Source organism: Carex rostrata, chromosome 13, assembly GCF_964058835.1.
Source record: "Carex rostrata chromosome 13, lpCarRost1.2, whole genome shotgun sequence".
In the NCBI taxonomy this organism is placed as follows: Eukaryota; Viridiplantae; Streptophyta; class Magnoliopsida; order Poales; family Cyperaceae; genus Carex; species Carex rostrata.
The window spans coordinates 10955294-10979134 of NC_135930.1; the positions used below are offsets into that span (position 1 = coordinate 10955294).

The window sequence follows — 23841 nt, forward strand, 5'->3', positions numbered from 1 at the left end:
CGGATTTTTGACTTGCACCTCAGGTATCTGGGGTGATACGGATTCATGAAAGTGGTCTCCATTTATGATATATGAGGTCCCGCAGGATTGTTTCTTAAAAGCATTTATGGTTTTTATTGGCAAATGATATGTCACGCAATATATTCAGTGAGGAGTGAGGACTTGTCATATTCAATTATAATAATGGACACTAATTTAAAAGAAATAGGCAGGTTTTTCAATAATTTAAATAAGTCGTGCATTATATTTAATACAGTTTGTAAATCATTTAGTTGTGATTTGGGTGTCGGTAAAATTTAATTTTGTAAATTTCTTAACGGATGACTAATTAATTTTAAAATTGGACCAAATTTATCTAATTAAACTTAATAAGCTATTCAACAAAATAGATATCCAAAAGAGAGTCGAATAATTAGGTTCAACTTGGAGACCTTTATACAAGTTTAACAAAGAATATCCTACGAAATAGTAAATGCTAGTTCACTAACAGTATGAGTGGTTGGATATAAGTCACAAAACGATGATCGCATTCGTTTTCACACAAGAACAAAAAACACTACTATGAATTAGAACTTTAGAAGAGAAGAGCTTACCACCACCGACAAGTGAGCTTCTGAATTAAAAGAATGTGTGGCTCCAACTTGTACCCAACTGATGGAGTTTTACAATATGTTATTTATTATGTGGGTTATTAGATTTTAGAAGTGACAATTAAGAATATATAAATAAAAAATTATACTAATAAATTGAGTAGTAGAACTAGAGTGCTCTTAAGCTCACCAAAGTTTTGGTGAGCTTAACTCTAAAACTTATCAAAGCGATTTCAAATGATGAATCCGAACCGTTGAAACCCGCCCACCTTACATGTGATGCATCTACATGTGAAATTTTTAAACATTCGAATTAATTTAGTATAAAGTCAAGCGGTCAAAAAACGTTCAAAAATGAATGCACTAAAATTAATTTATTAACCTTCTAATTTTGACCGCTTGACTTTATACTAAATTAATTCGAATGTTTAAAAATTTCATATGTAGATGCATCACACATAAGGTAGGCAGATTTCAACGGTTCGGATTCGTCATTTGAAATCGATTTTATGAGTTTTAGAGTTAAGCTCACCAAAACTTTGGTGAGCTTAAGAGCACCCTAGTTCTACTCTAAATTGAGATATATAGTTTTCTCTATGCACCTCTATTTATATTACAATGTTTTAGCTTTATTTTGAAGAAAATTAATTAAGAGTTTGAAAAAAAAAATAACATATAAACATCGGCCATATAAGCAAACCTCTTCATGCATTAAAGAAAAACAGATTTTTATCAAATAATCTCAATTTAGAATTTGCTTGACAACATGTAGCTGAAACAACGTACAAAAAAAAAATACGATTAATGTTTGCTTCCGACAAATTCAAAATGCATTGCAACTCTAATATAAATCTGAAACACACAGCTTATCATATCAGCATCCATCACTGGGCACATATTGGGTGCTTAGTAGCACAAGTACATCAATTAATGCACTATATCCCCTTGCGCCTTACCTATGTGGTGCCTTTAAAGAGCACCCTTTATGGAGCTTTTTTCAAAGATATCTGACATTAGCATGTGAGGTTCTATAACTGTTACCCTCTGCATGTGGAATGTATACAGTTGCACACAGTTTTATATAACTGTCAATCACTCAATTGTTGTTAATTTAAAATTAATTATTTCATAATTTGACCTTTAAAATTATCATGATAAACCTTCACATACACTTCATGCAATGCAAGCAACTCCATTATTCAAGCAAAATTGTAATGTATCTGGTATTATTTCATTTCCAAAGCTGGGCCTTATACAGAGGCAAATAAAAATATTTTTTCGTAGAAAAAATAAATAAATACAGAACTAATGAACTATGTATATTTGAACTATTGTATATGAACTATTGACTTTTTTTTTTCTAATAAAAGGATCATTTTTTAATGTACACGTAGTAGAGAAAATAATATAGCATCTAATGGTTTTATTTTGTTCACATTAAGAGCAGGGTTCAAATATCTCTATTTTTTAACCTTAAAAATAATACCTCTATTTTTTGTGCCTCCATCATACCTTTTTTTTAGAACTACAATAAATTATAATTTAAAAATTATGTCAAAAAACGTTGATATGATTTATATCATTTTTTCTATGCATACATAAAAGATCGACAATTTGATTTTGTTTTCATTAATATCAAGGACTTGTAAGAACACACTGATGTGGATAAATTATAAATGTTAATTTTTGAATTTATTGATTCATATAAAATCGAAATTAAAAATCTCAATATTTTTTGTGCAGTTGTGTATTTAGAAAAAACAATATAAATCAAATATATATTTTGACATATAAATTTTAATTGTTTTGTTATAAAAAAAAAACATAGATATGATGGAAGACACAAAAAAGAAAAAATAATTGAACCCAAACATGATAGAGACACAAAAATGAAGGTAATTCAACCTCCACTAATATAAATTTCACATAATTCCTTGCAAATTTGGATATTCAATTAAAGATTTCTGGTCTAGAGCCCGTTAATGATCTTGATGGCCCATTGGCATGCATCTGAGCACTAATATAAAATAATATAGTGCTCACTAAATTTTTTATTAAAAAAACCATAAAACTTAGTAACGTTAAAAAAAAAAAAAAAAATTTGAAGCGTCAACATACAATTTGAATTTTTATACATTCTCATCATGAGGTAACTGGTAAGTATTTAGTGGAACGAGCAACCTAATTGGGTTTCAACTTTTCCTCATTTGTCATATATGTAGCAATGTTTCAAATTGGATACAAAGAAGCAATATGGAACAACTGTTTGGTCAGGTTTGAAAATATAACAATTAGAGACAAGTCTCACCTTACCTGCAAATGGAACGAGTTCCGGAAAACAAATTACATGTAGGCCCAGTCTTATTAAAATAATATCATAACACAATTGTTTCTTTGGCTTATTTAAGACTTTGATCTTTGGTTAATAAGAGCGAGATCATATATGCTACTTTGCAATGCTTCAGGTAGATTTGTGCTATAGATTTATATTTTTAGTTTTAAATTTTAAACAGTCAATTTGAACCGTTCAACATGATTTTCATATGAAAATATACTTGAAAATCAAATTTACATTTTCTACAAATTTTTGTTATTTTTCAGATAAGCAGAAACCACATGGTCTAAAGATTATGGATCTTCGAAGGTAGTGAGATTCTATCTATCTAAAAAAATCAGTAATTTTTTTTTTAATAAAAATGTAAAATTTAGTGTGCAAGTACATTTTCATATAAATATTATGTTGAAAAATTCAGATCAGCCATTTGAATTGTGAAAACGAAAATATAAACCCATGACACGAACCGATCTGTGCATTGCAAAATACCATACCTCACTCACTCCATAAATCGAGTCAACAATTAATTTTGAACAGTAGAAGAATTGATCTGTTGAAAACTTGGAAACAAGCCAATTTACACCAAGCATGTTATCTATTACAATTTGGGACACAAGTTGGGGTCTTGTAACAGTGATCTTCCTAGACTAGTTTCATATATATACTTGGAAACAAGCCAATTTACACCAAGCATGTTATCTATTACAATTTGGGACACAAGTTGGGGTCTTGTAACAGTGATCTTCCTAGACTAGTTTCATATATATACTTGGAAACAAGCCAATTTACACCAATCAGCTTGTTTTCTCCTCCCTATGCCTATCTATTAAATTCTATATATACCAACCTCGTTCTCTGCCTCACCTCATGAAATTTATTCCCTTTCCCTCTTAATCAGTCACACAACAAACACACACACACACCCCACGAAAGAATGGCAACTCCCTCAATCTCTCTTATAGTACCTTTCACATTGTTCTCCATCTCATTTTTCATAATCTCAACCTCTTGTTCTCGTCTGAAACCACCAAACTTAGCAGCTGCAGCAGTTTCAGATCCTGAAGTCATAGTGGAGGAAGTGCACAGGCAAGTACATTTCCATTTTATACCCCCAAAAAGTTTTCTAATTTGTATTACACCCCTCACTATTAGCAAAGCTTTTCTCTATAAATGTAGACAATGATTCTGGTTTAATTTTCATAATATGCAAAGTTCTGGATTCAATATTTTTGTTTTTTTAGAACTAGCTACCTATTTAACATGGATACTACATTTTCTTGAAAGAAAAAAAAATTGCCTCCAAAACAGAGTCTATTAATATATTGGAAGAGAACTAACAGCAAGTCATGGAACCCATGGCTTGGTGTTGAGTTGCTTGTTCACTAAACCACTTGAAATGCTGAATTAATTTGCATGAAATTTGAGCTCTATTCTGGTAAAAAGAAGCTATTCAAACCCTTAAGAAGAATGTAAAATAGTAAAAAACTAAAAACTAAACTATTAATTATGGTATTAAGCCTCACTGAGAACTACGTACATAAATGGTACCGGTGGGCCCAAATCTAAGGGACTTCTCTTCTCACCAGAAAAACATGCCATAATCAATTTTACTGAAAGTAAAACTTGTCTCAACTGAGTGCTGAAAAGTTCTTACAGGGCTATAAATATGTCCCGAAGGCGGCTAAATAATTACTTATCATGTGGAACCGGGAACCCAGTAGACGACTGCTGGCGGTGCGACCCTGACTGGGCCCAGAATCGTCAGAGACTTGCTGACTGTGCAATCGGGTTCGGCAAGAATGCACTAGGGGGTAGGGATGGAAAAATCTACACTGTTACTGACAGCGGTGATGATGACCCGGTTAATCCTAAACCCGGTACACTAAGGTATGCAGTGATACAAGAGGATCCTTTATGGATAGTGTTTGCGCGGGACATGACAATAAAGTTGAAGGAGGAATTGATCATGAATTCTTACAAGACGCTCGATGGACGCGGTGCAAGCGTGCACATAGCCGGCGGCCCGTGCCTCACCTTGCAATATGTCACAAATGTGATCATACATGGGTATGTATGCACACAGCCTCTTGATCTCTTGATTAGAACTGATTTGACTTGCTTTACAGAGTTATACAGTGTAATCTGCTTTTATATATGTATTTCATTAGGTCAATGTGAAAGAGATTTCCAACAAAGTCATAAATTTAGTACACTTTTGTGTGATTCCATTGCAACTAAAAGTCATTGAACAAAATTTCTCTTTAATTAAGGGTCCACATGATGACTTTTGTAAATCCGACCTCAATGAAACGAAATTTGCATCAATTTTTTCTAATATACAAGAACATATTAGGTACACACAAAATTAAAAACCAATTAAAGGTTTGTGGCTGTTAATTTGGCTGTCAGGCTGCACATACATGACTGCAAGCCGGGTGGAAATGCGTACGTGCGCGACTCGCCAGGACATTACGGCTGGAGAACCCGATCGGACGGTGACGGGGTCTCAATCTTCGGTGCAAGCCACATCTGGGTGGACCACTGCACTTTGTCGGCCTGCACTGATGGACTGATCGATGCGATTCACGGTTCAACCGCCATAACAATTTCAAATAACTACATGAGCCACCATGACAAGGTCATGCTGTTGGGTCACAGTGATGCGCTCCTGTCAGACAAAAGCATGCAAGTCACCATTGCATTCAACCACTTTGGAGAGGATCTCATCCAAAGGATGCCTAGGTAATCTGTTCCTTTTTTTTTTTTATGAAAGCCTTAATAAAAAAAAAATAGAATTATCTGAAAAGCAAAAAAGTAAACTGAGGTACATTTGACCAATTTGACCAGTGTTTACCCCCTCAAATTATGGCGTGGTCTCTTTTTTCAGCTTTGGGTTGCCAATTATAGAAACCCTTTCTAAATGTGCAACTTACAAATGAGTCCATATTTCCCTTCAAATCATGGCATAGTCCTTTTCAGCCTCAGACCAAATTAATCTAGGTTCACAACTTTCTTTGATGTGACTTCATCAAACAGAGGAGACACTATTGATAGCTTCTTTTGAACCTTCTCAAACAACTGGGCACTAAATATATCCAGCTATATTCTGAAAATGAAATCAAGGTTTTTTGTAGTATATGATCACTGATTGATTAATGTTTATTTATTTGCAAACATGTACAATTGGCTGAAAATGGATCTGTTACTAAAATGTAGGTGTAGGCATGGTTATTTTCATGTGGTGAATAATGACTACACACACTGGGAAATGTATGCTATCGGTGGAAGTGCAGCCCCGACGATCAACAGCCAGGGAAACCGCTTCCTTGCGCCTAACGATGATTCCTCGAAGGAGGTACCGCTTTTCCCTTCAGTTCCAAATTTATTTCCTCTCTCAAGAAATTAAAAAAAAAAAGAAAAATTATATTTTAGGGGAAATGTTCTATTACAGTAAAAATGGCATCAAAGGCTGATAATATGTTTACACATTTTCCTTCTCAATAATAGATTATTAATCTCATGAATAAGAAATAAAAAAGAAGAAGTTGTTATGCTATTTTTCTTTTCTTGTGATAATATTCCAATGCAGCAAACTGATACTTTGCAATAAATCTGTGTAGGTAACTAAGCGCGAGGATAGTTCAGAGAGCGAGTGGAAGCAATGGAACTGGCGATCATCGGGCGATCTGATGTTAAACGGTGCATTTTTCACCCCATCTGGCGCCGGCGCCTCCTCCAGCTATGCCAAGGCCTCCAGCCTCGGGGCCCGTCCGTCATCTCTCGTGGGGACCATCACCACTTCGGCCGGGGCCCTCTCATGTAAAAAGAGTTCTAAGTGCTAACTATTAGTTAGCTTATGTAATTTGTGGTATATTTTTGAGGGAATTTGATTCAACCTCGGCTTGTTAGTGACCCCAAAAAATGACATGGGGGCAAGTCATGATGTGTTGAGTTTGGTTCGTGATTTTATGTTTGCTAATTTTATTGCCTTCATACTTAAATTTTGATTATATAAGAGCTTCTACCTTCATGAAATAGATTGAAAGTAAAATAGAAATAATTGAAACTAATTTAAAGTTAATTAGGAAAGCACTGCACTCATGTAATTAATTTTGAGGATAGTTCAAATGCCTCTAATTTTTGTGTCTCCATTATACTTTCATTTTTAAGAATTTTAATAACTCAAAATTTAAAACATAAAGTCAAAATAAAACCTTTGAATATGATCTACATCATTTTATCTATGCACGTTTAAAAAATTGTGACATTTCAACTTTGTTTTGGTTGTTATCAAGAGCTTGTAAAAACGTAATAATGTGGATAATTTCTAGACGTTGATTTTTTAAATGATTGATTTACATAAAAACAAAAATCGAAATGTGATACTTTTTTTATGAGACAGAGAGAAAATAACATAGATCATATATAACGGTTTTATTTTAACGTTTATGATTTAAATTTTGATCTATTAATATTTTTAAAAATGGAGGCATGGTGGAGAGACAAAAAAAAATGAAGGCATTTGAACCCTCCTCATTAATTTTAATTGTTTTTAGCGTCCAAAAATTGAAAAAAAAACTTCTTATACATTCCGGAAATTAATTACTCACTGAGATGGAATAAGCAAATAAGAATTAATATTTTTTAGAGAAATGTTCTGGTACCCCGAGCCATCAAACCCGAGCTTGTTCTCGAACTGGTTTAACTGGGTTTAACCGTCCGCTAATAACATAAATTTGTTAATTTTCCATTAATTAACGAATCGTTGTTTTAACGCATCGCTGTTTTATGTTGATTGTTTTAAATGTTAGCTTTGCACGGTTTTGTCCTACGTTTTAATTTCATGGACAATCTATTAGGAGGAGTTGTAATCACTAATCCCTGAGCTAGTCCCCCAGCTTGTTAATAGTCCTGTAATCATTAATTAACTACTTAAGTACTTTAACTAGTTAAACTAGTTATAAGTACTTGAACGTACTATAAAGTACTTTAAAGTACAATTTAAATCCAGTTAGCTCGAGGACGCGGTGGGGGATTTGTTCTAATTTTAATTATGCAAATTAACAGCTTTTGATATTTAATAACTAAAAAATAGTCTTCATTTTGAACAATTAATCTATTAAATGAAGATTTTTCAATGTCTGTAAACATAGGTTTATATGCTTTAAAATGTGTTTGTAAACACATGTTTATATGCACAAATTTTCAATGCTTTGTTTATGTTGTTTGCTTGCCAGTATATATTGGTTTACATGCTTTACTTGTTCACAGATACTGTTCCTGACACATTCGCTACCAGACAATAGCCTTCCTACCTTTGTTACTGAGTGCAGATGTTACCGTTGCGATCCTGGATTTATAAAGCTGCTGTTTGAAGGGCACATGAAAGCTTGTCATCAGGTCTGTTCTTCCCAATAGCTTCATGAATGTATAAAGCTGGTACATATTTAAACTCTATTTATGTTCTTTTGTAGTGTCCAGATTCAAATTTCATGTGTTTGTTCGACTTATATCCTCTTTGCTTAGTATAATTCTTAAAATTTTAATGCACTCTTAAAATCAGAAATATATTTGTTGATCGATAATAACTTATGATGATGAAGCTGCAGGAGCCTGATGTCTTATTCAATTAAATTGTAGGAAGCTCACAGGGATATACAAGTCTGCATTTCTTTTTGGCTTACAGAATTGACTCCATCCTCTTCGTGCCTTCGACATTTCTTATATTGAATCCATTATTTGGAGGTACATTACTTCCTTTTTTCCTTTGTATTCCAATTTTCTTTCTTTTTTGTTCATATTTCCATAAATATATATATATATAGGAGATGGAATTGTCAAAACCCGATAACATTCTTCTTGATGCAAACTTCTGTACAAAATTGCAGACTTCTTATTGATATTTGTTCACAAGTATTGGTCTTGGTGTTAGGCATGTCTTAGAACCTGAAACAATTCACAGGTATTGATATTAATCAGAGAATTTTCAATGCTTTGTTTATGTTGTTTGCTTGCCAGTACATATTGGTTTACATGCTTTACTTGTTCACAGGTATTGTTCTTGGCACATTCTGCACAAATGAAAAATAAATGTGCTGGGGGATGCCCTCGGGGATTAGTACAAATTTAGAGTTGTAAATTTCGTGCTCGGAGACGTGCTTGGGGATTGGTTCAAATTTAGAGTTGTAAATTTTTGCTCGGGGACGAATTCAGGGATTCGTTTTTGTTTAAAAAAAATGAAAATTTAACTCATTTACAATGAAAGTTAAACACTTGAATGCAGTTGATTAAACGCTTTCCTTTATATGTTTAAATTATACGATTGTTTCGCTGCATTTGGCTGTGCTTTTGTTAAATTTTTTTAACAGAGCGTTTTTCTCTTCATGCAGCGAAATTCTATACAATAAAGAAATATTGGTACTGTTATTGCGCTGTATGAAGTAAAACATGATCTTTTTGTCGCCGACATTCTAGAAGGTTGGAGAACGTGGACAGGTACTTTGTTTGGGGTACAATTATCAGCTTCCTATTTTTTAATATAACATTTTGAAAACAATTTAACTAAAATATTATTTCTATTTATAAATTTATCATACTATCTCTGAAATTGCAAATGAGTTTGTCATATAGAATTTACAATTGAATAAACGAAATTGCAAATGAAATTAATATCTATATATTATGATAAATGCAACTGTTATGGATATGGACCCCTCTCTCCTTAACCTATACATATATATATAGTTGGAGAGTTGGCAACATGCTATTGATTGAGACATGGAGAAGGCATGTGATGTGTCTCTACCCATGACATGTTTGATAGAAACGCAAGACCAGACATACTGCACCTCAATAATTCTTCTCTACAAGGATAAAATATAAGATTTGTTTTATGAAAAAAATAGAATGAAAGAGAACGGGATACTAACTTGAAAAGCTCAAGACAAATTCCAAAGGAAATGCCATGGGAAAGCATTAAAATACGAATGTGTTCCTTTCGTTTCTCGAAATATGTAAAAAATAATCCACTTAGGTTATCCACAAAATTTTCATTGATTTCAGATAATTACACTAAATTTACATATACAAGAAATTACTTTTGCACTACGTAATCTGCATCATTTATTTGCAAATTATAAGTGCTTATATTTAAAATATAAATTCTTCATTCTATTCTGAATTCTGAATTCTGAATGGTCATAGTAAAATCTAAGTTCAAATAATTTGTCGAATATAAAAATATAAATGGTCTTTTAAGCCTCTTTATCTTGCTTGCAAGATCAAAAGCTTCGGTCCCAAATTTTTCTGTTCACCTATTTTATTCCAGCAATTTATTTATTTTTTTAAGCATGAAATAATGATACACGACTGCCAGATCAAACAAATCTATTTTATTTATAAAGGCGCAAGTATTGACAGGAAAATTTATCTTAAAGTAAAAAAAAAAAAAAAAAGCTGGGTCAATTGTGTTTTTTCAATCTTCATTTAATTTTCCGAGAGAAGTATAAACATGCCTCCAGACAGGGGCGGATCCACTGTAGCACAGGGGGGGTCAGCTACCCCCGCTGAATTTTCAAAAATAGTGCTAAAAATTTGCTTTTCGGACCTCTGCCCCTCCCTGAAATTCAAATTGCCCCCCTGTAGCCCATTCTGGAATTCTAATAGACGGAATGGAGCCCATATAAACTCTGAGCGAAACAAATTAGCGGAGCCCAAATAGGCGATGATCCCAAATAGCGAAAATTAGTTGAACCAAAATGTTTTTATTTATTTATTTTTAATTCAAAGGCAAAGACTGCCAAGTTGAACCAAAATGTTGATTTCAAATTTCCTATAAATGTTGAATTTTTGATTATTTTCAAGTAATTTAGGATTTTTATTATATTGATTGGTATTTTTTTTGTTATGTTGAATTGTATCCGATAAGCTATTGGGTTTGAATCCAATAAGCTATTTGCATCCGATTATTGTCCCGTCCTGACAAAAATCCTACGTCCGCCCCTGCCTCCAGATTTGTTCAGAGATTTCAAATACAACAAATCATTTATTTAAACATAAGAAGAGAGTATAATTATCATTTTTTTTTTTTGGGTTATTACACGTTGGCGCTCTTGAACTATTGACCAATTGGCAGAATGGCAGGTGAAATATCAGAACCTATCTAATGTCTAAGTATCTATCAGTTTATTGTTATTTAATATTTGATTTTGTTTTATATTTTTTATCTCACAATAAATCCAAATACTTGAGTTAGGCCTACCTGATAATAAAATTGCTTTTCATCAAGAATATAATTGTAATAACCATTTAACCAATTGATTGAACATCTGATTAGAAAATTATAATATTTGATTAAGCTCCTGTGACTCCCATCTTTTCTTTTCCTGGTCTATTTTTGTGCACAAATTCTTACCAAAACCTTACTCAACTCACCGAAAATTAGTGTCTCCTATGAAAAAATAGAGAGTTCAAATGCACCATATCTTTCAAATCATTTTTCTCCGTTTTCAAAGTCCAAATAGTCAATCCGAACCGTTAGATGCGATCTATATATTAAGATGTCCTTGGAGACCAAATTTTATATTTTTTGAAACTTTTTTACTATTTATTAAACCACTTTGAAAATCGCTAATCCAATGGCCCAGAAAATGCAAAATCAGTTATTTTCAAAGTGACTTAATAAATAGTAAAAAAATTCAAAAAAGTGTAAAATTTGATCTCCAAGCACATCTTAATATATAGATCGCATCTAACGGTTCGGATTGACTATTCGGACTTTGAAAACGGAGAAAAAGGATTTGAAAGATAGAGTACATTGGGTGCACAAAAATTTGAGTGCATTTGAACCCTCCTCGAAAAATAACGATGATCTCAATGATATTAATTAGAGCGGCCTAAGATATATACTTATAGGAGGTGCCTATGATTGGAAAATGTACCATTTACCTCGAAAAAAATAAAAGTAATACCCACATGAAGATCACTATCAGAGCTCAAGAGTAAACTGAAAACTTTACTCACCACAAGTTTCTCTTCTTCTTTTTCCCAGTCAATTAAATAAGTTAGAAAATATACAAATACAGGCATAAAGCCATGATGATTACACATATCTTCTTCATGAATCACCAGTAAGCCTGGCAATGCGGGTTCGTCTCTTTTTGTTCTTCCAAAATTCATCTCTTTTCCCCCTTCTTTTGATCCCAAATTTGCTATTGACAATCCCCAAAATGGCACTTCGATCCCTTATATTTTTTGTTTTCTTCATGTTCTGCAAACTAGCCCTTAATTTTGCATAGGACTTCATGTCAGGCACCAGACCCTTTCTTACCATTTCTTTGTGGTAATAAAATGCCTTGGTAAAATCACGCACCCGAATATATGCATAAACTACAGTCAGATATGTAATTGAATCAGGTTTCAATTTGAGGGTCGTCATCTCTTTTAGCAATGTTGGTATCTTATAGTGTTGACCTCCCTTGGCATATGCATTTATCAATATATTGTATGTCATGGTTGTGGGCTCCATGCCCAGCTTACAAAATTCACATATAACATCTCTGGCTTGTACATAAAGACCGTTTTTCCCCAAACAATCCAAAATTATGTTAAACGTTACCCTAGTTCCCTCAACCTTGTTTTCCATCATGTATTTCCATATCTCCATAACCTTGTGTGCATCTCCAACGCGCCTAAATGTACTTAACAAAGCCGAGTATGTTTCAATGGAAGGCTTAACTCCTTCCCGTACCATGTTCTGGTATGTGATGAGCGCCTTCTCATGCCCACCACTAATTGAATATGCATGTACGAGAGCCGTATAAGCATGTGTATTGGGGTGAATGCCTTCCTTTTTCATACGCAAAAAAGCATCATTTGCCATTTCACTATCCTTTTTTCTCCCATATGAACTAATTAAACTCGTGTATGAGTTCACATCTGGGGCCAAACCAAAATCCAGTAGTTCAGAAATAAGGCTTTCTACAACCTGAGGTTGCATCCTCTTACTATAAGCGTCCATCAAAATGTTGTAGCTCACTATGGACGGTTTTATCCCTCTCTCTCTCATCTCTCGAAATAACCCCTCTGCCTTTGCTACTTCATTTGATTTCACATAAGTGTCCATCAAAGTGTTGTAAATGAAGGTGTTAGATGAAATCCCTCGCTTCTCCATTTCAGATTGGATAATCAAGGCTTCTTTCGTTAATCCCTCTTGGCAAAAGGATCTGATAAGGGTTGAAACTGATTCAAGGCTCCATTTAGCACCTCTCCGTGTCATACTTTGGAATAGGTCCCATGCATCTTTTGCAGTTTTACCCCTTGTTTTTTGCAAAATTGTTATGAGGATAGAGCACGTGATGTGATCAGGTTGAATATTGTTTGATTCTAGCATTTCATATACTTGCCATGCATAGTCATATCTGAAATTTACAAGTATAAAACTATCAGGTATTGGTCGAGAATTCATATTAGTTAGGCCACTACAATGTTTAATAAACATCATCTCTATCATTTTTGTTTACTCGAATTTTAACTCAGCTAGCTGTTGCTCTTTTTGAACGAATGGTTTGCAGCAGCATGTACCAATTGAACTGATCCAGTACTGGTACAGTAATATCATGAAAATAGTAATAGAGGGTTTTTGTGTGTGTGTGTGTGTGTGGCTCTAATCAACTGCACGATGAGGAATTTCGTGCCAACATAACACAAGCGAACAGGTACTAGTATGAACCATCAAAATGGTACAAGTATGATGGATCATCGAGGTAAAATAAAAGAGTCCACTTGTCAGGTACCACTACTTGCCTTGACATACATTGCTGGTAAATTACAAGCCATTCAAAACCAATACCAGTAAAAACCAGCTGGTACCATAACCCTTGGTATGTAACAAACCAATGCTAAATTTAGAGCATTACGAACCTGCCACATATTGCAAGGCTCAAAATGGCTGAGTTATAGACACAGGCATGTCTAAACTGCTTTTCTTGGGGAACACTTCGGACTAAAACCATTATCTCCTCCGACATGCGGGCCAGGCCTAGAGCTGGGAATATTACTGAAAACGATCTGGGAGTGACCAGTACAGGGTCCTGAACCCGCATCCATTCAAACAAATAAAGGCATTCTTTAACTAAACCCTCTTGACTCAGCTTTTTCAAAAGAGATAAACAATCTGCTTCGCTAACAGTCCCCCCAAATCCCCCCAATTGTTCCCCCAACGTCGCATTTTTAGGCAAATTTCTCGCAATCTCGAGCATTTTCTCTACATTACTTGATTCGATTGATCCAGATTCTTGATCTTGTCGGTTTCCTTCAAACCGGGTCTCTCGAATATCGTTCAACTCTTCCAATTGATCCTGAAACAAACTACAGCCCAACACCCCGTCCTTCAAGAAATCGATTAGCGGGTCCGGGTTTGGCTCTCTGACTGGCTTTGGATCAATTTGGTTAGGTTTCCTTTGTTCTATTTCAGGTTGGTGGGATTCGAGATGCGAGGGAAAAATGGGGGAGAAGGCGGGAGAAGAACATGGAATAACTAGGGTTCTATGGGGTTTTGGTTTGGTGACGAAAAAGAAAGGAGAGAGAGAGAAGGGATTTGGGTGGGTATAAGAGCTAGAATAGAGGGGTAATGAGCGGAGAGAGGAATACGCGTTGAGTGGCTGGAGCGCCATGAGTCCAGTTCGAAATTGGAGCTCTGGGGGAGATACTGATAAGGTAAAAGAGGTGATCATCTCCAGTCCATTGAAACTGGAAATTTCAAATACTGCTGGTGAATTGGTGCCGGAATGAATCACGATGGATTTAATTGATAAAGGATAAAAGTATTTGTAGACATGATATTATTTTATAAATTAAGTGAATTTTAATATTACTTGATAATTATCGTATATCATTCAATATGAATCGTGAGAAATATAAATATTGACTACTATAAATTTCAAGTATTTGATCAACGATATAACTTGTATCAAATTTCATCATTTTGTATATGAGCAATATAAAATAACATGTAGATTACTTCTTATTATTTTATTATAATTACAAATTATTTTGACTATTATTGATACTATTAACTTGTTGTTAGTGAATCTCTGACAATTAATAAAACCTCGTGTCTCTGAATCTTATTCGCGAGTTTCTAAAAGACGTCCATGTTCAACACACTAAAAATCTGATCCGCTGATGATAAATTGGCTAAGAATTTATCTAGTTCGTAAATCGATTATAAAATTATAGAAAACAAATAAATTCAACAAATGTCCGATTTCATAGAAACTGATTTATGGACTGCAAAAAAATTCTCGTAGCCAATTTGATTTAGGTGCTTTGCAAAATGAAACTTAAGGAAGAAGATGAATAGATGATTGATAATCTGTCACTTTTACCAATACAAATTCAGTAGAAATTTACACATTAGGATGCAACATTTGATTCATTAGAATGCTAAAAAAATATTGATCTTATTTTTTTTTTAAGGTTAATGGCTTTAATATTGATCGTACTTGGACAATAAAAATGTGTTCTATTGAAGAAAATGATAAATTAGTCTTTTTCATCTTAAAATAAAATATATTAATATTAAGTTCAAATAAAATGTTTAAAATTGGATTTAAATAAACAAGGAATGAGATTGTTCTTTTGGGAAAATAAACAATTTTCAAATTTTAATGGAAAATTTAAATATTTAATTTTTTTTATGACTATGACAATAGTTATCTCTAATTAAAAAAAGAGAAATAAAGAATTTTAATATTTTGATAAAGAAATAGACAAATTAGAATGTTTAATGCCAACCAATCTCTCAAATAAAATACAAAATAACAATGAGTATGGCTAATATAGTATCATTGTCATTTTAGTCTATATAACACCAACTCCAAAACCTATCAAATCGAGTTCAAATGATAAATCCAAACCGATCTACTTCATTAGTTGTGCGTTTACATGTAAAATTTATAAGTTTTTGATTTTATTTGGTATCAAGTCAAGCAGTCAAATATGTGAGTTTTTAAGTTAATTTTAATACATTCATTTTTCAATTTTTTTGCCGCTTGATTTGATATTAAAATAACTTGAAAATATAAAAAGTTTGCATGTAAACGCATCACTCATAAAGTAAATTGATTTAAACGGTTTGAATTCACCATTTGAACTCGATTTGATAGGTTTTGGAGTTGGTGTTATATAGACTGAAATGACACTGATGTTATATTAGCCATACTCAATAACAAGAGTCTTACTTATCAAAATTACAATAGAATTAAAGAGGGGGGGGGGGGGGGGGGGGTGTCAAAGTAAGTTTTAAGTTATCAATTGATGATAGGTGAGAGCAGTGTTATTAAATCCGGTTCTATGCGGCGCATATGCGTATGCGGTCCTCAACCACATAAAATCCAAATATGCAGATTAATATGCGGTATTCAGTCTTAGTATTAACCAAAACTAAATAAAGCCCACTTAAAATATTTCATTTTATTAATAAATATTTCGGATTCGTATCCAAATAAAGGATCAGCAACCCAATTGTTACTACTCATCAGGACAAATCCAGTCAAGTGGGTTTTGGCTAGGTCTCCAGCTTCTTTTATAGAGTCCCAGCCGGTTCGTTCTATTTAGTTACTTGTGGTGGGACTAAAGAAAACAGTGAAATCCGGATTCAATGCATAGATTGACGCAAAGTTCATATATTTTATTAAATCCAGTGACGTGTCACGCCTCACGGCCTTGCATTCAATTAAAATAATAAAAGGCAATGTAAATGGGCCAAATGGGCTATGTATATGTGCAAATTTAACAGGCTTTTTCTCTCGTTATTAATTCTTAAATTAGCCCAATCTTTATATATATGCAAATGGGATACTGGACTGTTTATTTTTTTGTAACTAAAATTATAAATTATATGACTAGACTGTTAGATAAATTGCAAATACTACTAAATTCCGCACATATAAATCCGCATAAAAATCCGCATATGCGGCCGTATACCGTATATGTGGTATGCGGTGGCCTTCCGCATACCGCATAGAAACCGCATTTCACAACACTGGGTGAGAGATTACGAAGGGAGAATGCACAAATTGCCCTTCATTTTCAAACCAACAAACAAAATACCCCTCTTCATAAATTATTAACAAAATGCCCTTGTGGGCTCCACTTTCTCTTCCCTTTTCTCTCTCTCTCACTTCTCCTCATTTACTCTCCATCATTTTTTATTTAAAATGGAGGGTTATGCAACATACCAACAAATATAAACACATTTCCTTGTTGCATAATTTGTCGTGTTTTATTTAATAAACCAATCTCTTTATGCAGTTTTTTTTATTTCAAATGGAGGATTATACAACAGATCATAAAATATAAAATGCATCAAGATTGATTTATTATTTAATGTTGGTCATTAAATTGCTTTCAATTTAAAAATTATAATAAAATTATTTATTATTATGTTATTAATATTTTCGCCTAGATTCACAAAGTATGTAGTGAATATTATTTTCTTAATATTTTGTACTTTATCCAAAAAGTTTGTAGGATGTAGCAAATATTTATTAATTTTTTTGTTGCTGATTAAATTGCATTGAGATTGTTTCATGATGTGTTATATTAGTTTATTTTTTTTGTCGCAAATATTTTGTACTTCATCGCATCAAGATTAGTTTATTATTTTTGTTATATCATTTTTCAAGCTTGCATACAGAGCAGGAATAGATTTCATTATACTATACTAGTATTATAACAAATTTCATTATACTACACCAGTATTCTTTTTTATGAAATTAAATATAAAAGCATAATGCAATGGTGGCCCTATGGTTCAAGTGTCTTCAATTTTTTTGTCTTCATTTTAAAAATTACAATAACTTCAAGTTTAAAACTTAAATAAAAAAAAAAAGTTATATATGATCTCTATCATTTTCTCTATGCACACATAATATTACAAAATTTCAATTTTATTTTGATTAGAATTCAGAGCTTGCAAAAATGCATCAATGTGAATAAATTATGAATGTTAATTTTTCAATTTATTAATTCATGTAAAACTATAATCAGAAAATGATAATTTTATTGACATATAGAGAAAATAATATAGATTAATTATATTTAACGGTTTTATTGTATCGCATAAATTTTAAAAATGATGAAAGCATAAAAATTGAAAATATTTGAACCCTCTTCATCTTTCAAATGATTACAAAATTCAATATTTTGTCCAATCAAATAATTAACTAGCTAAATTGTGAATTGTAGATCTGGTTTTAGATCCTCTTAACTTATGTAAGAAATTTAAGACATCAAAATAACCGACCAAACAAATTTAGAAATGTTTATTAATATCGCCCCTTAAGATAAAAAATTTAACATTCTTTCATGTGGGGCATGTTTTCTACACTGAATGGGACATTAAAGTTTGCTATCATGATTTATGTTAATACATTAATAAAAAAATATGTCTTTTACCTTGTCAAAGAGCCATAGTCTATAGTCCATAGGAAACTACAATAATATAACCAAACCTATCAAAAGATAAGAAAATTGTGGTGACATCATATAATTATTTTATAAAAAAAAAAAGACTAATTGTTGGACACTAGTGATATAATTTTTTATCCGTAGAAATTAATAAAATAAGATGTATGAAAATAGAAAGATTTGCAACATTTTTAGAAAGATCAAGATCATTAGTCCCAAATCAAAATTTTAATACTTTCTTATTCATTCTGAACAACTTTGATGAGAAAAAATAATTAAAATTATGGATCGGAACTAATGATCCCGATCTTTCTAAAAATATTACAAATAAAACACTTTTTCTATTTCTGTATAATTTATTTTATTAATTTCTATAGATAAAAAAATCTCCACTAGTGACTGGAGCAATTCGGTAAAGCAGCGGCTACCAATTAAACAAATTAAAAGAAAATTATGCAACAAAAAAATGTGTTTATATTTGTTAGTATGTTGCATAATTCTTCATTTTAAATAAAAAAATAATGGAGAATAAATGAGGAGAAGTGAGAGGGAGAGAAAAGGGAAGAGAAAGTGGAGCTCATAAGTGTATTTTGTTAATCATTTATAAAGAAAATTATTTTGTTTGTTGATTTGAAAATGAAGGGCTTTGTATATTCTCCCAATTACGAAAGGATTTGATCTGTATTATTCACATTCCGATGAGTATCAACAGAATTCTCACGCCATGGAATCGGATCCTCTGAGGTAACTCAAATTTTGGATTTGTATTCTGACTGTCCGATCAGAATGCAGTCAATCAGGGTCGGTTAAAATTTACGGAGCCCACGGTGCGGATTCTGATCGGACGGTTTATATCTAAATTTAAAGTTTGAGTTACCTCAGGATAATTGGCAGCGACACCTCTTAAAGCCTCCGCAAAACCCTTTCCTTCTTTTCTCTGAACCCTAACCGTAGCGCTACTAACTCGGCATCAATGGAGTCGACAAGCAACGGCTCCGCATGGACCCTTGAGCGGGAATTGAAGGAGGAAGAAAAAAAAGAAAAAAAAGAAGAAAAAGAAGAAGAAGAAGATGATGACGATGACAACGACGGCGATGAACAAGAAGAACGAAGGCGCCAAACGGGCGAACTCCCTACCCTGCCCCTTGTCTCGCATCATCGTGGAGAGTTGCTTTATCTATTAGAGAAACTCCTCTCTTTCCATCAATGGAAAGACGCCGCCGGCGTCGTCAGCCAGCTCCTCCGATCTCCTCCTAGAACACTCAGCGACAAACAGCTCCGACGGTTGTTCATGGTAATTAAGAAACCCGATTGCTCTCCCATGGAATAGACGTGTGTATGGCAATTCAAGGCATTGATTAACGAATCTATGTCTTTGTCTGATTTTTTTTTTTTCTATTTTATTTCCTTGTTAGCGCATGTGTTCATGTGGATTATGTGTTTGTTTGCAAATAGGCTGCTTGTGAAATTGAAAAGCAGCTAGGTGATGCAGATAATTTTCTTAACGGGGCCAAGCAAATTCTCGAAGGATACATCGAACAGATGCTTAGCCCTGAAATGGTAAGCACACATTTTTCTTCTCTGTTTAGTTAATTTTTGAAAACTGAATGTTGGGCTTCGTAGATAGTTATGTATTTTTCTGTACCTTTAGCAGTCGGTCTAGCAGCAGGATTTGCATGCAATGCTTAATACCCTTTGTACTCTTTGTCTAGATTTGAGTTAACTGCTCTGCTGGTATTAGATAAGTGAAATTGATTTTCACTTTGGTCATTTATGCGATAATGCATGAACAAATTGGACACTTAAATGATGCTGAATCGTATCATTCTGGGCTTCAGCTGGGAATGCTTCAGGCTTAGTTTTGGATTTTAGTGTTCTTTAATTTTAGCAATTATGCAATTATAAAGAAATTGGTAACTTATGGTAACAGTGCCATCTTGGTGATGACCAGGGTGGTCCTAGTCGGTACTTTGGATAGGCCGAATGACAGTCTTTATCCCATGCCTATCTTTCAATTCATTCAGCTTGTTTTGATATCGGTATATGAATAAGCAGATTGCAAGTGCTAAACTGGAGGTTGCTAATTTTTACCTCTCACAAGGTGAATATGAAGATGCATACCATTATGCCACAAATGCACAGATTTCGTATGTCTGTTTCGTTGCTTTTCTGTCTCTTTATCTTGTACAGTTTTATATTTTGGTTGATTCTCATCAAACTTGTACTTTTATGTAAGTTGGTTTACTACTTTTAATAGTAAATAGAGGTCACAAATTGTGGCGTGCTTAATGAGCAGTGAAACTATAAGGGAGTAAAAACAATGGACCTAGAATATGTATCAGTTTTGATCAACTGAATGGTTTGTATGTACCAATATCATTACGGAGTGAACTGTACCAAAATCACAGATCCAACAAACTCTCAACTCTCGAGAATCAGTTATTCATCCTCATTAAATGCACAACATTTTGTTTAGGTTGCGTGGGAATTTAGCTCAAAACACAGATCGAAGGGGTAATCCTTTTGTTAATCTGACACTTGGGATGATCTGTTACAAGTCTTGGTACAGAAACTTACCTGAGGACATGAAAATACAGAGCTGTGATGAAAGGGGTACTAGAGGCCTCTATCAAAGTGATGTAGAAGCCGGTTTTGGTTCTCCTACCAGCCATGGAAGATTGGAGGATCCTTCAGTTTTTCTTGTACGTGGTATGTTCTAAATGCCCTCTTTGGATATGATATGGAACTATTTATGTTATATGGTTATATCCTTTATGAGATGAAAATGTATAAAGGACTGGATGTGCGTCTACTGCCCATAAGATTGAGGCGGATGCATGAAGATCTTGAGTATGACATTCAAGAGTACCGTCAATTGGCTAAGGACAAAATGTATGAAGAAGGGGTGCAATGTCTTAGCAATGCCTTGCACTCTTCACCTCCAAAGAGTGCTTCACTGGATGCCTTGGAGCCCTTAATTCAGGTCAACTTTTTGGAAATTTTCTCATTTATGTTTTTTGTGCTGATATTTAGCTGATACCTAGAAAATTGCCAGGTCATTCTTTGGTGTTACTTTGGTATTTTCTCCTTTTCTGTCCATTAGCACCATCTGTAAATTTTATCTTTGTTCTTAAATTATTATCCTGCTCTTGCTTTTTGAGTAAGAGTATGCTTATGGTTCCAGCTCTTGCTTCTTGGTGATCGCGTGGCAGAGGCGGCTGCTAAGCTTGCCATCTCGTGCCGTCGGCTCAATTATTCAGCCATTCCATTTAGGTTAGTTTTTCTGTCACTCTTAAAAAATACACCTGATGTGTTAATATGGTATGAGCTTTTTCTAACATTCTTTGCATTTCTGTATGACGTGGCTTTGGTAGGGATACTTAAAATTTTATGCCAGTACTGTAACACACTTGATTGAGCTAAGAATGTGCTCCAGCTTTGGTGATTAACCTTTATACTTGCTGATTTAAGAAGGCTTATGGAAAGAACATAATTAATCTTGCAGCTTGAGGGCCAGATTCCTAGAGTGCTTTGCTCCACAGGAAATAGCCACCATCTCTTCTTGTTATCAGGCAGCTATGAAAATAGACTCAACATGCTCTTCCTATGTTGAAGGCCTTATTAGAATTCACAGGAACAGAAGCGGTACAAGCTCAAACCTCGCTCCTGCTCTCTTTTAAATACTGATTTCCTTCCATTTAAATTGAATGTCATGTATAATTTCTTCTTTGCCTCAGATGAGGACTCTATGATGGTGTTATTGGAGATGATACCTCGACATATAGATGCAATGGTGTCTTCTAGAGTCTCAGTAGGTCAAGATGACGGGGTTAGTATTGGCAGAGAGGTCAAAACTAGTGTGTGGGAAGAGCTGGCATCCTGTTTTTTGAAAGTTACAAATTATTTTCGAAAGATAATAATCTCTGAAATTTTATCGGAAAGGGTTGCACGTGCCACCTGGAAAACACGTTTCCGCTGGTGGAAAGAAAAACATTTCAGGGAGATATCTTCCTCTTCTCAAGCTCATTCAAGAATGTCCGAACAGGCTTGTGTATCTGGTACAGTTTCTCAAACTTGCATGATAATCTAGTCAGTTTATATCGAGTTATTAATTAGCACTGTTTTGTTTTGTTGTGTTTCTTTTTCTTTGAATTTTGTTTTGACAAAAGGAAATGCTTTGTTATATTTGGATGTATTATTGGTTATTGGTAGGTGCTTCAAATGCAGGCTCTGATTCAAACAAGCGACGGTGTTTGAAGTGGAAGGAACACTATGATCCTGACCTAGAAAACAAAAGTGAAGCTACTTGCAATTATTGTAATACAAATGTAAGAGGGATTCAGGAGATGAAGGAGCACCTAATTGGGAAAAAGGGATTTATTAGAGCATGTAACAGTGTCCCACAACATGTAAAGATGGAACTAGAAAGGCTACTGAACGGAAAAGGTAGAGAAAAAGAACAAAGCAATCTGAGGCTCCTGCCCCTTCATCCAGGTATGATAATGAAGAGGCTCCCCTGTACTCAGTACACTGCTGATTATAATTTTATTCTGTCTTGTTGGGTGTTAATTCAGTTTAATTCAGTCTGGTTTGATCCAAACCTATAAACCAAACCAAATAAGTCAAATAAAATCTGGCTTTTTTTGTGTGTAACAAACTTTTCAAACGATATGAACTACTGACTCATTTAAATATATGGTTATTGAATATTTTGTTAGTTGATTGACATGACATCGGATTTTGGTGCTACAGGGGATGACAAGCTCTTGGCATGTAAGGCCGCATGTGCAAGCCACATTTATGGGCCCAGTGATGAATATGTGGTAGAGATCCTAAAAGTGCTGATGATGCATGGGATAAATGATCACATTTCCTTCTTGCAAACGCATATGCAAAGCACTTTGAATTTCCGTGGTCTTTTGGGATCATGCTAGTTTGTGCTTTGGTGGCAAACTTTGGTTCTACCTGGCTTTAAAGTCGCTCCCACCTACAAGATCAAGTAGGAACCCTGCCTATATTCTATCAACTATGCCGGGATGAAAAGAAGAAGGTGCTTCTTGTTTTTTTTTCTGTCAAAATGAGCAGCAGGCCAAAATAATACATAAGAAATCTCTTCTGTAGTACATTATTGGTTATTTTTGTGTTCAAGATTGTATTGGTGCACTGTGTACGTTAGATCGTTGCAGTTTTCTTATGAAGCTAAATATGGGATGTAAAAAAGGTGGTATGTTTATTTGTTTATGTTATTAAGGTTTCATTTTGGTTATGCAATTGGAGCAATAGTTTCGAGCTGAATTTACCATTTGTATCCATGGATTACCTAGTAGCAAGTACCATGAGCATGAAGGTTGGTGTTGGATGTATTAGTCTGTTATGATTAATTGCATAAAATTTGATTTCCAAGTTATCTATACATTTCTTTAAATTTATTTTTTAATTTTCAAT

The 23841-nt window shown here is 33.8% G+C and overlaps 3 protein-coding genes across 4 annotated transcripts; 2 read left to right on the top strand and 1 right to left on the bottom strand.

Annotated features, from left to right (window-relative positions):
* The first annotated feature begins 3760 nt into the window (after positions 1 to 3760).
* LOC144564066 (putative pectate lyase 5) lies at positions 3761 to 6879 on the top strand. Its single transcript, XM_078313572.1, has 5 exons — positions 3761 to 4011; positions 4582 to 4992; positions 5335 to 5667; positions 6142 to 6280; positions 6546 to 6879. Exons 1-5 carry the CDS (start codon positions 3860 to 3862, stop codon positions 6765 to 6767), a joined length of 1257 nt encoding a protein of 418 aa, XP_078169698.1. The 5' UTR covers positions 3761 to 3859; the 3' UTR covers positions 6768 to 6879.
* A 5039-nt stretch (positions 6880 to 11918) lies between these two features.
* EMB1006 (Pentatricopeptide repeat (PPR) superfamily protein) lies at positions 11919 to 14637 on the bottom strand. The gene is made up of 2 exons (XM_078314072.1): positions 13846 to 14637; positions 11919 to 13343 (listed from the first exon to the last, which is right to left on the bottom strand). Exons 1-2 carry the CDS (start codon positions 14595 to 14597, stop codon positions 12041 to 12043), a joined length of 2055 nt encoding a protein of 684 aa, XP_078170198.1. The 5' UTR covers positions 14598 to 14637; the 3' UTR covers positions 11919 to 12040.
* Positions 14638 to 19318: 4681 nt separating this feature from the next.
* LOC144564494 (TAF RNA polymerase I subunit A) lies at positions 19319 to 23803 on the top strand. Of its 2 annotated transcripts, none has more exons than XM_078314092.1 (10): positions 19319 to 19690; positions 19852 to 19956; positions 20452 to 20543; positions 20873 to 21105; positions 21192 to 21379; positions 21581 to 21669; positions 21902 to 22041; positions 22134 to 22225; positions 22339 to 22454; positions 22609 to 22831. In XM_078314092.1, the coding sequence occupies exons 1-10, from the start codon at positions 19370 to 19372 to the stop codon at positions 22628 to 22630; spliced, it is 1398 nt and encodes a 465-aa protein (XP_078170218.1). In that variant the 5' UTR covers positions 19319 to 19369; the 3' UTR covers positions 22631 to 22831. The 2 variants fall into 2 exon arrangements, with proteins under 2 accessions (XP_078170218.1, XP_078170217.1); XM_078314091.1 differs by adding an exon at positions 23149 to 23803 and having other exon boundaries at positions 19320 to 19690; positions 22134 to 22454; positions 22609 to 22890.
* The last annotated feature ends 38 nt before the right edge of the window (positions 23804 to 23841 follow it).

Excerpts from the sequence above, each read along its gene's own strand:
- LOC144564066 (XM_078313572.1), top strand. The coding sequence starts at position 3,860 with ATGGCAACTCCCTCAATCTCTCTTATAGTACCTTTCACATTGTTCTCC. Across the intron at positions 4,993-5,334 it reads ACAAATGTGATCATACATGG|GCTGCACATACATGACTGCA; the intron begins GTATGTATGCAC and ends TTTGGCTGTCAG. Across the intron at positions 6,281-6,545 it reads ACGATGATTCCTCGAAGGAG|GTAACTAAGCGCGAGGATAG; the intron begins GTACCGCTTTTC and ends AAATCTGTGTAG.
- EMB1006 (XM_078314072.1), bottom strand. The coding sequence starts at position 14,597 with ATGGCGCTCCAGCCACTCAACGCGTATTCCTCTCTCCGCTCATTACCC. Across the intron at positions 13,344-13,845 it reads AGCCTTGCAATATGTGGCAG|ATATGACTATGCATGGCAAG; the intron begins GTTCGTAATGCT and ends TGTAAATTTCAG.
- LOC144564494 (XM_078314091.1), top strand. The coding sequence starts at position 19,370 with ATGGAGTCGACAAGCAACGGCTCCGCATGGACCCTTGAGCGGGAATTG. Across the intron at positions 19,957-20,451 it reads AGATGCTTAGCCCTGAAATG|ATTGCAAGTGCTAAACTGGA; the intron begins GTAAGCACACAT and ends ATGAATAAGCAG. Across the intron at positions 22,891-23,148 it reads GCTCCTGCCCCTTCATCCAG|GGGATGACAAGCTCTTGGCA; the intron begins GTATGATAATGA and ends TTGGTGCTACAG.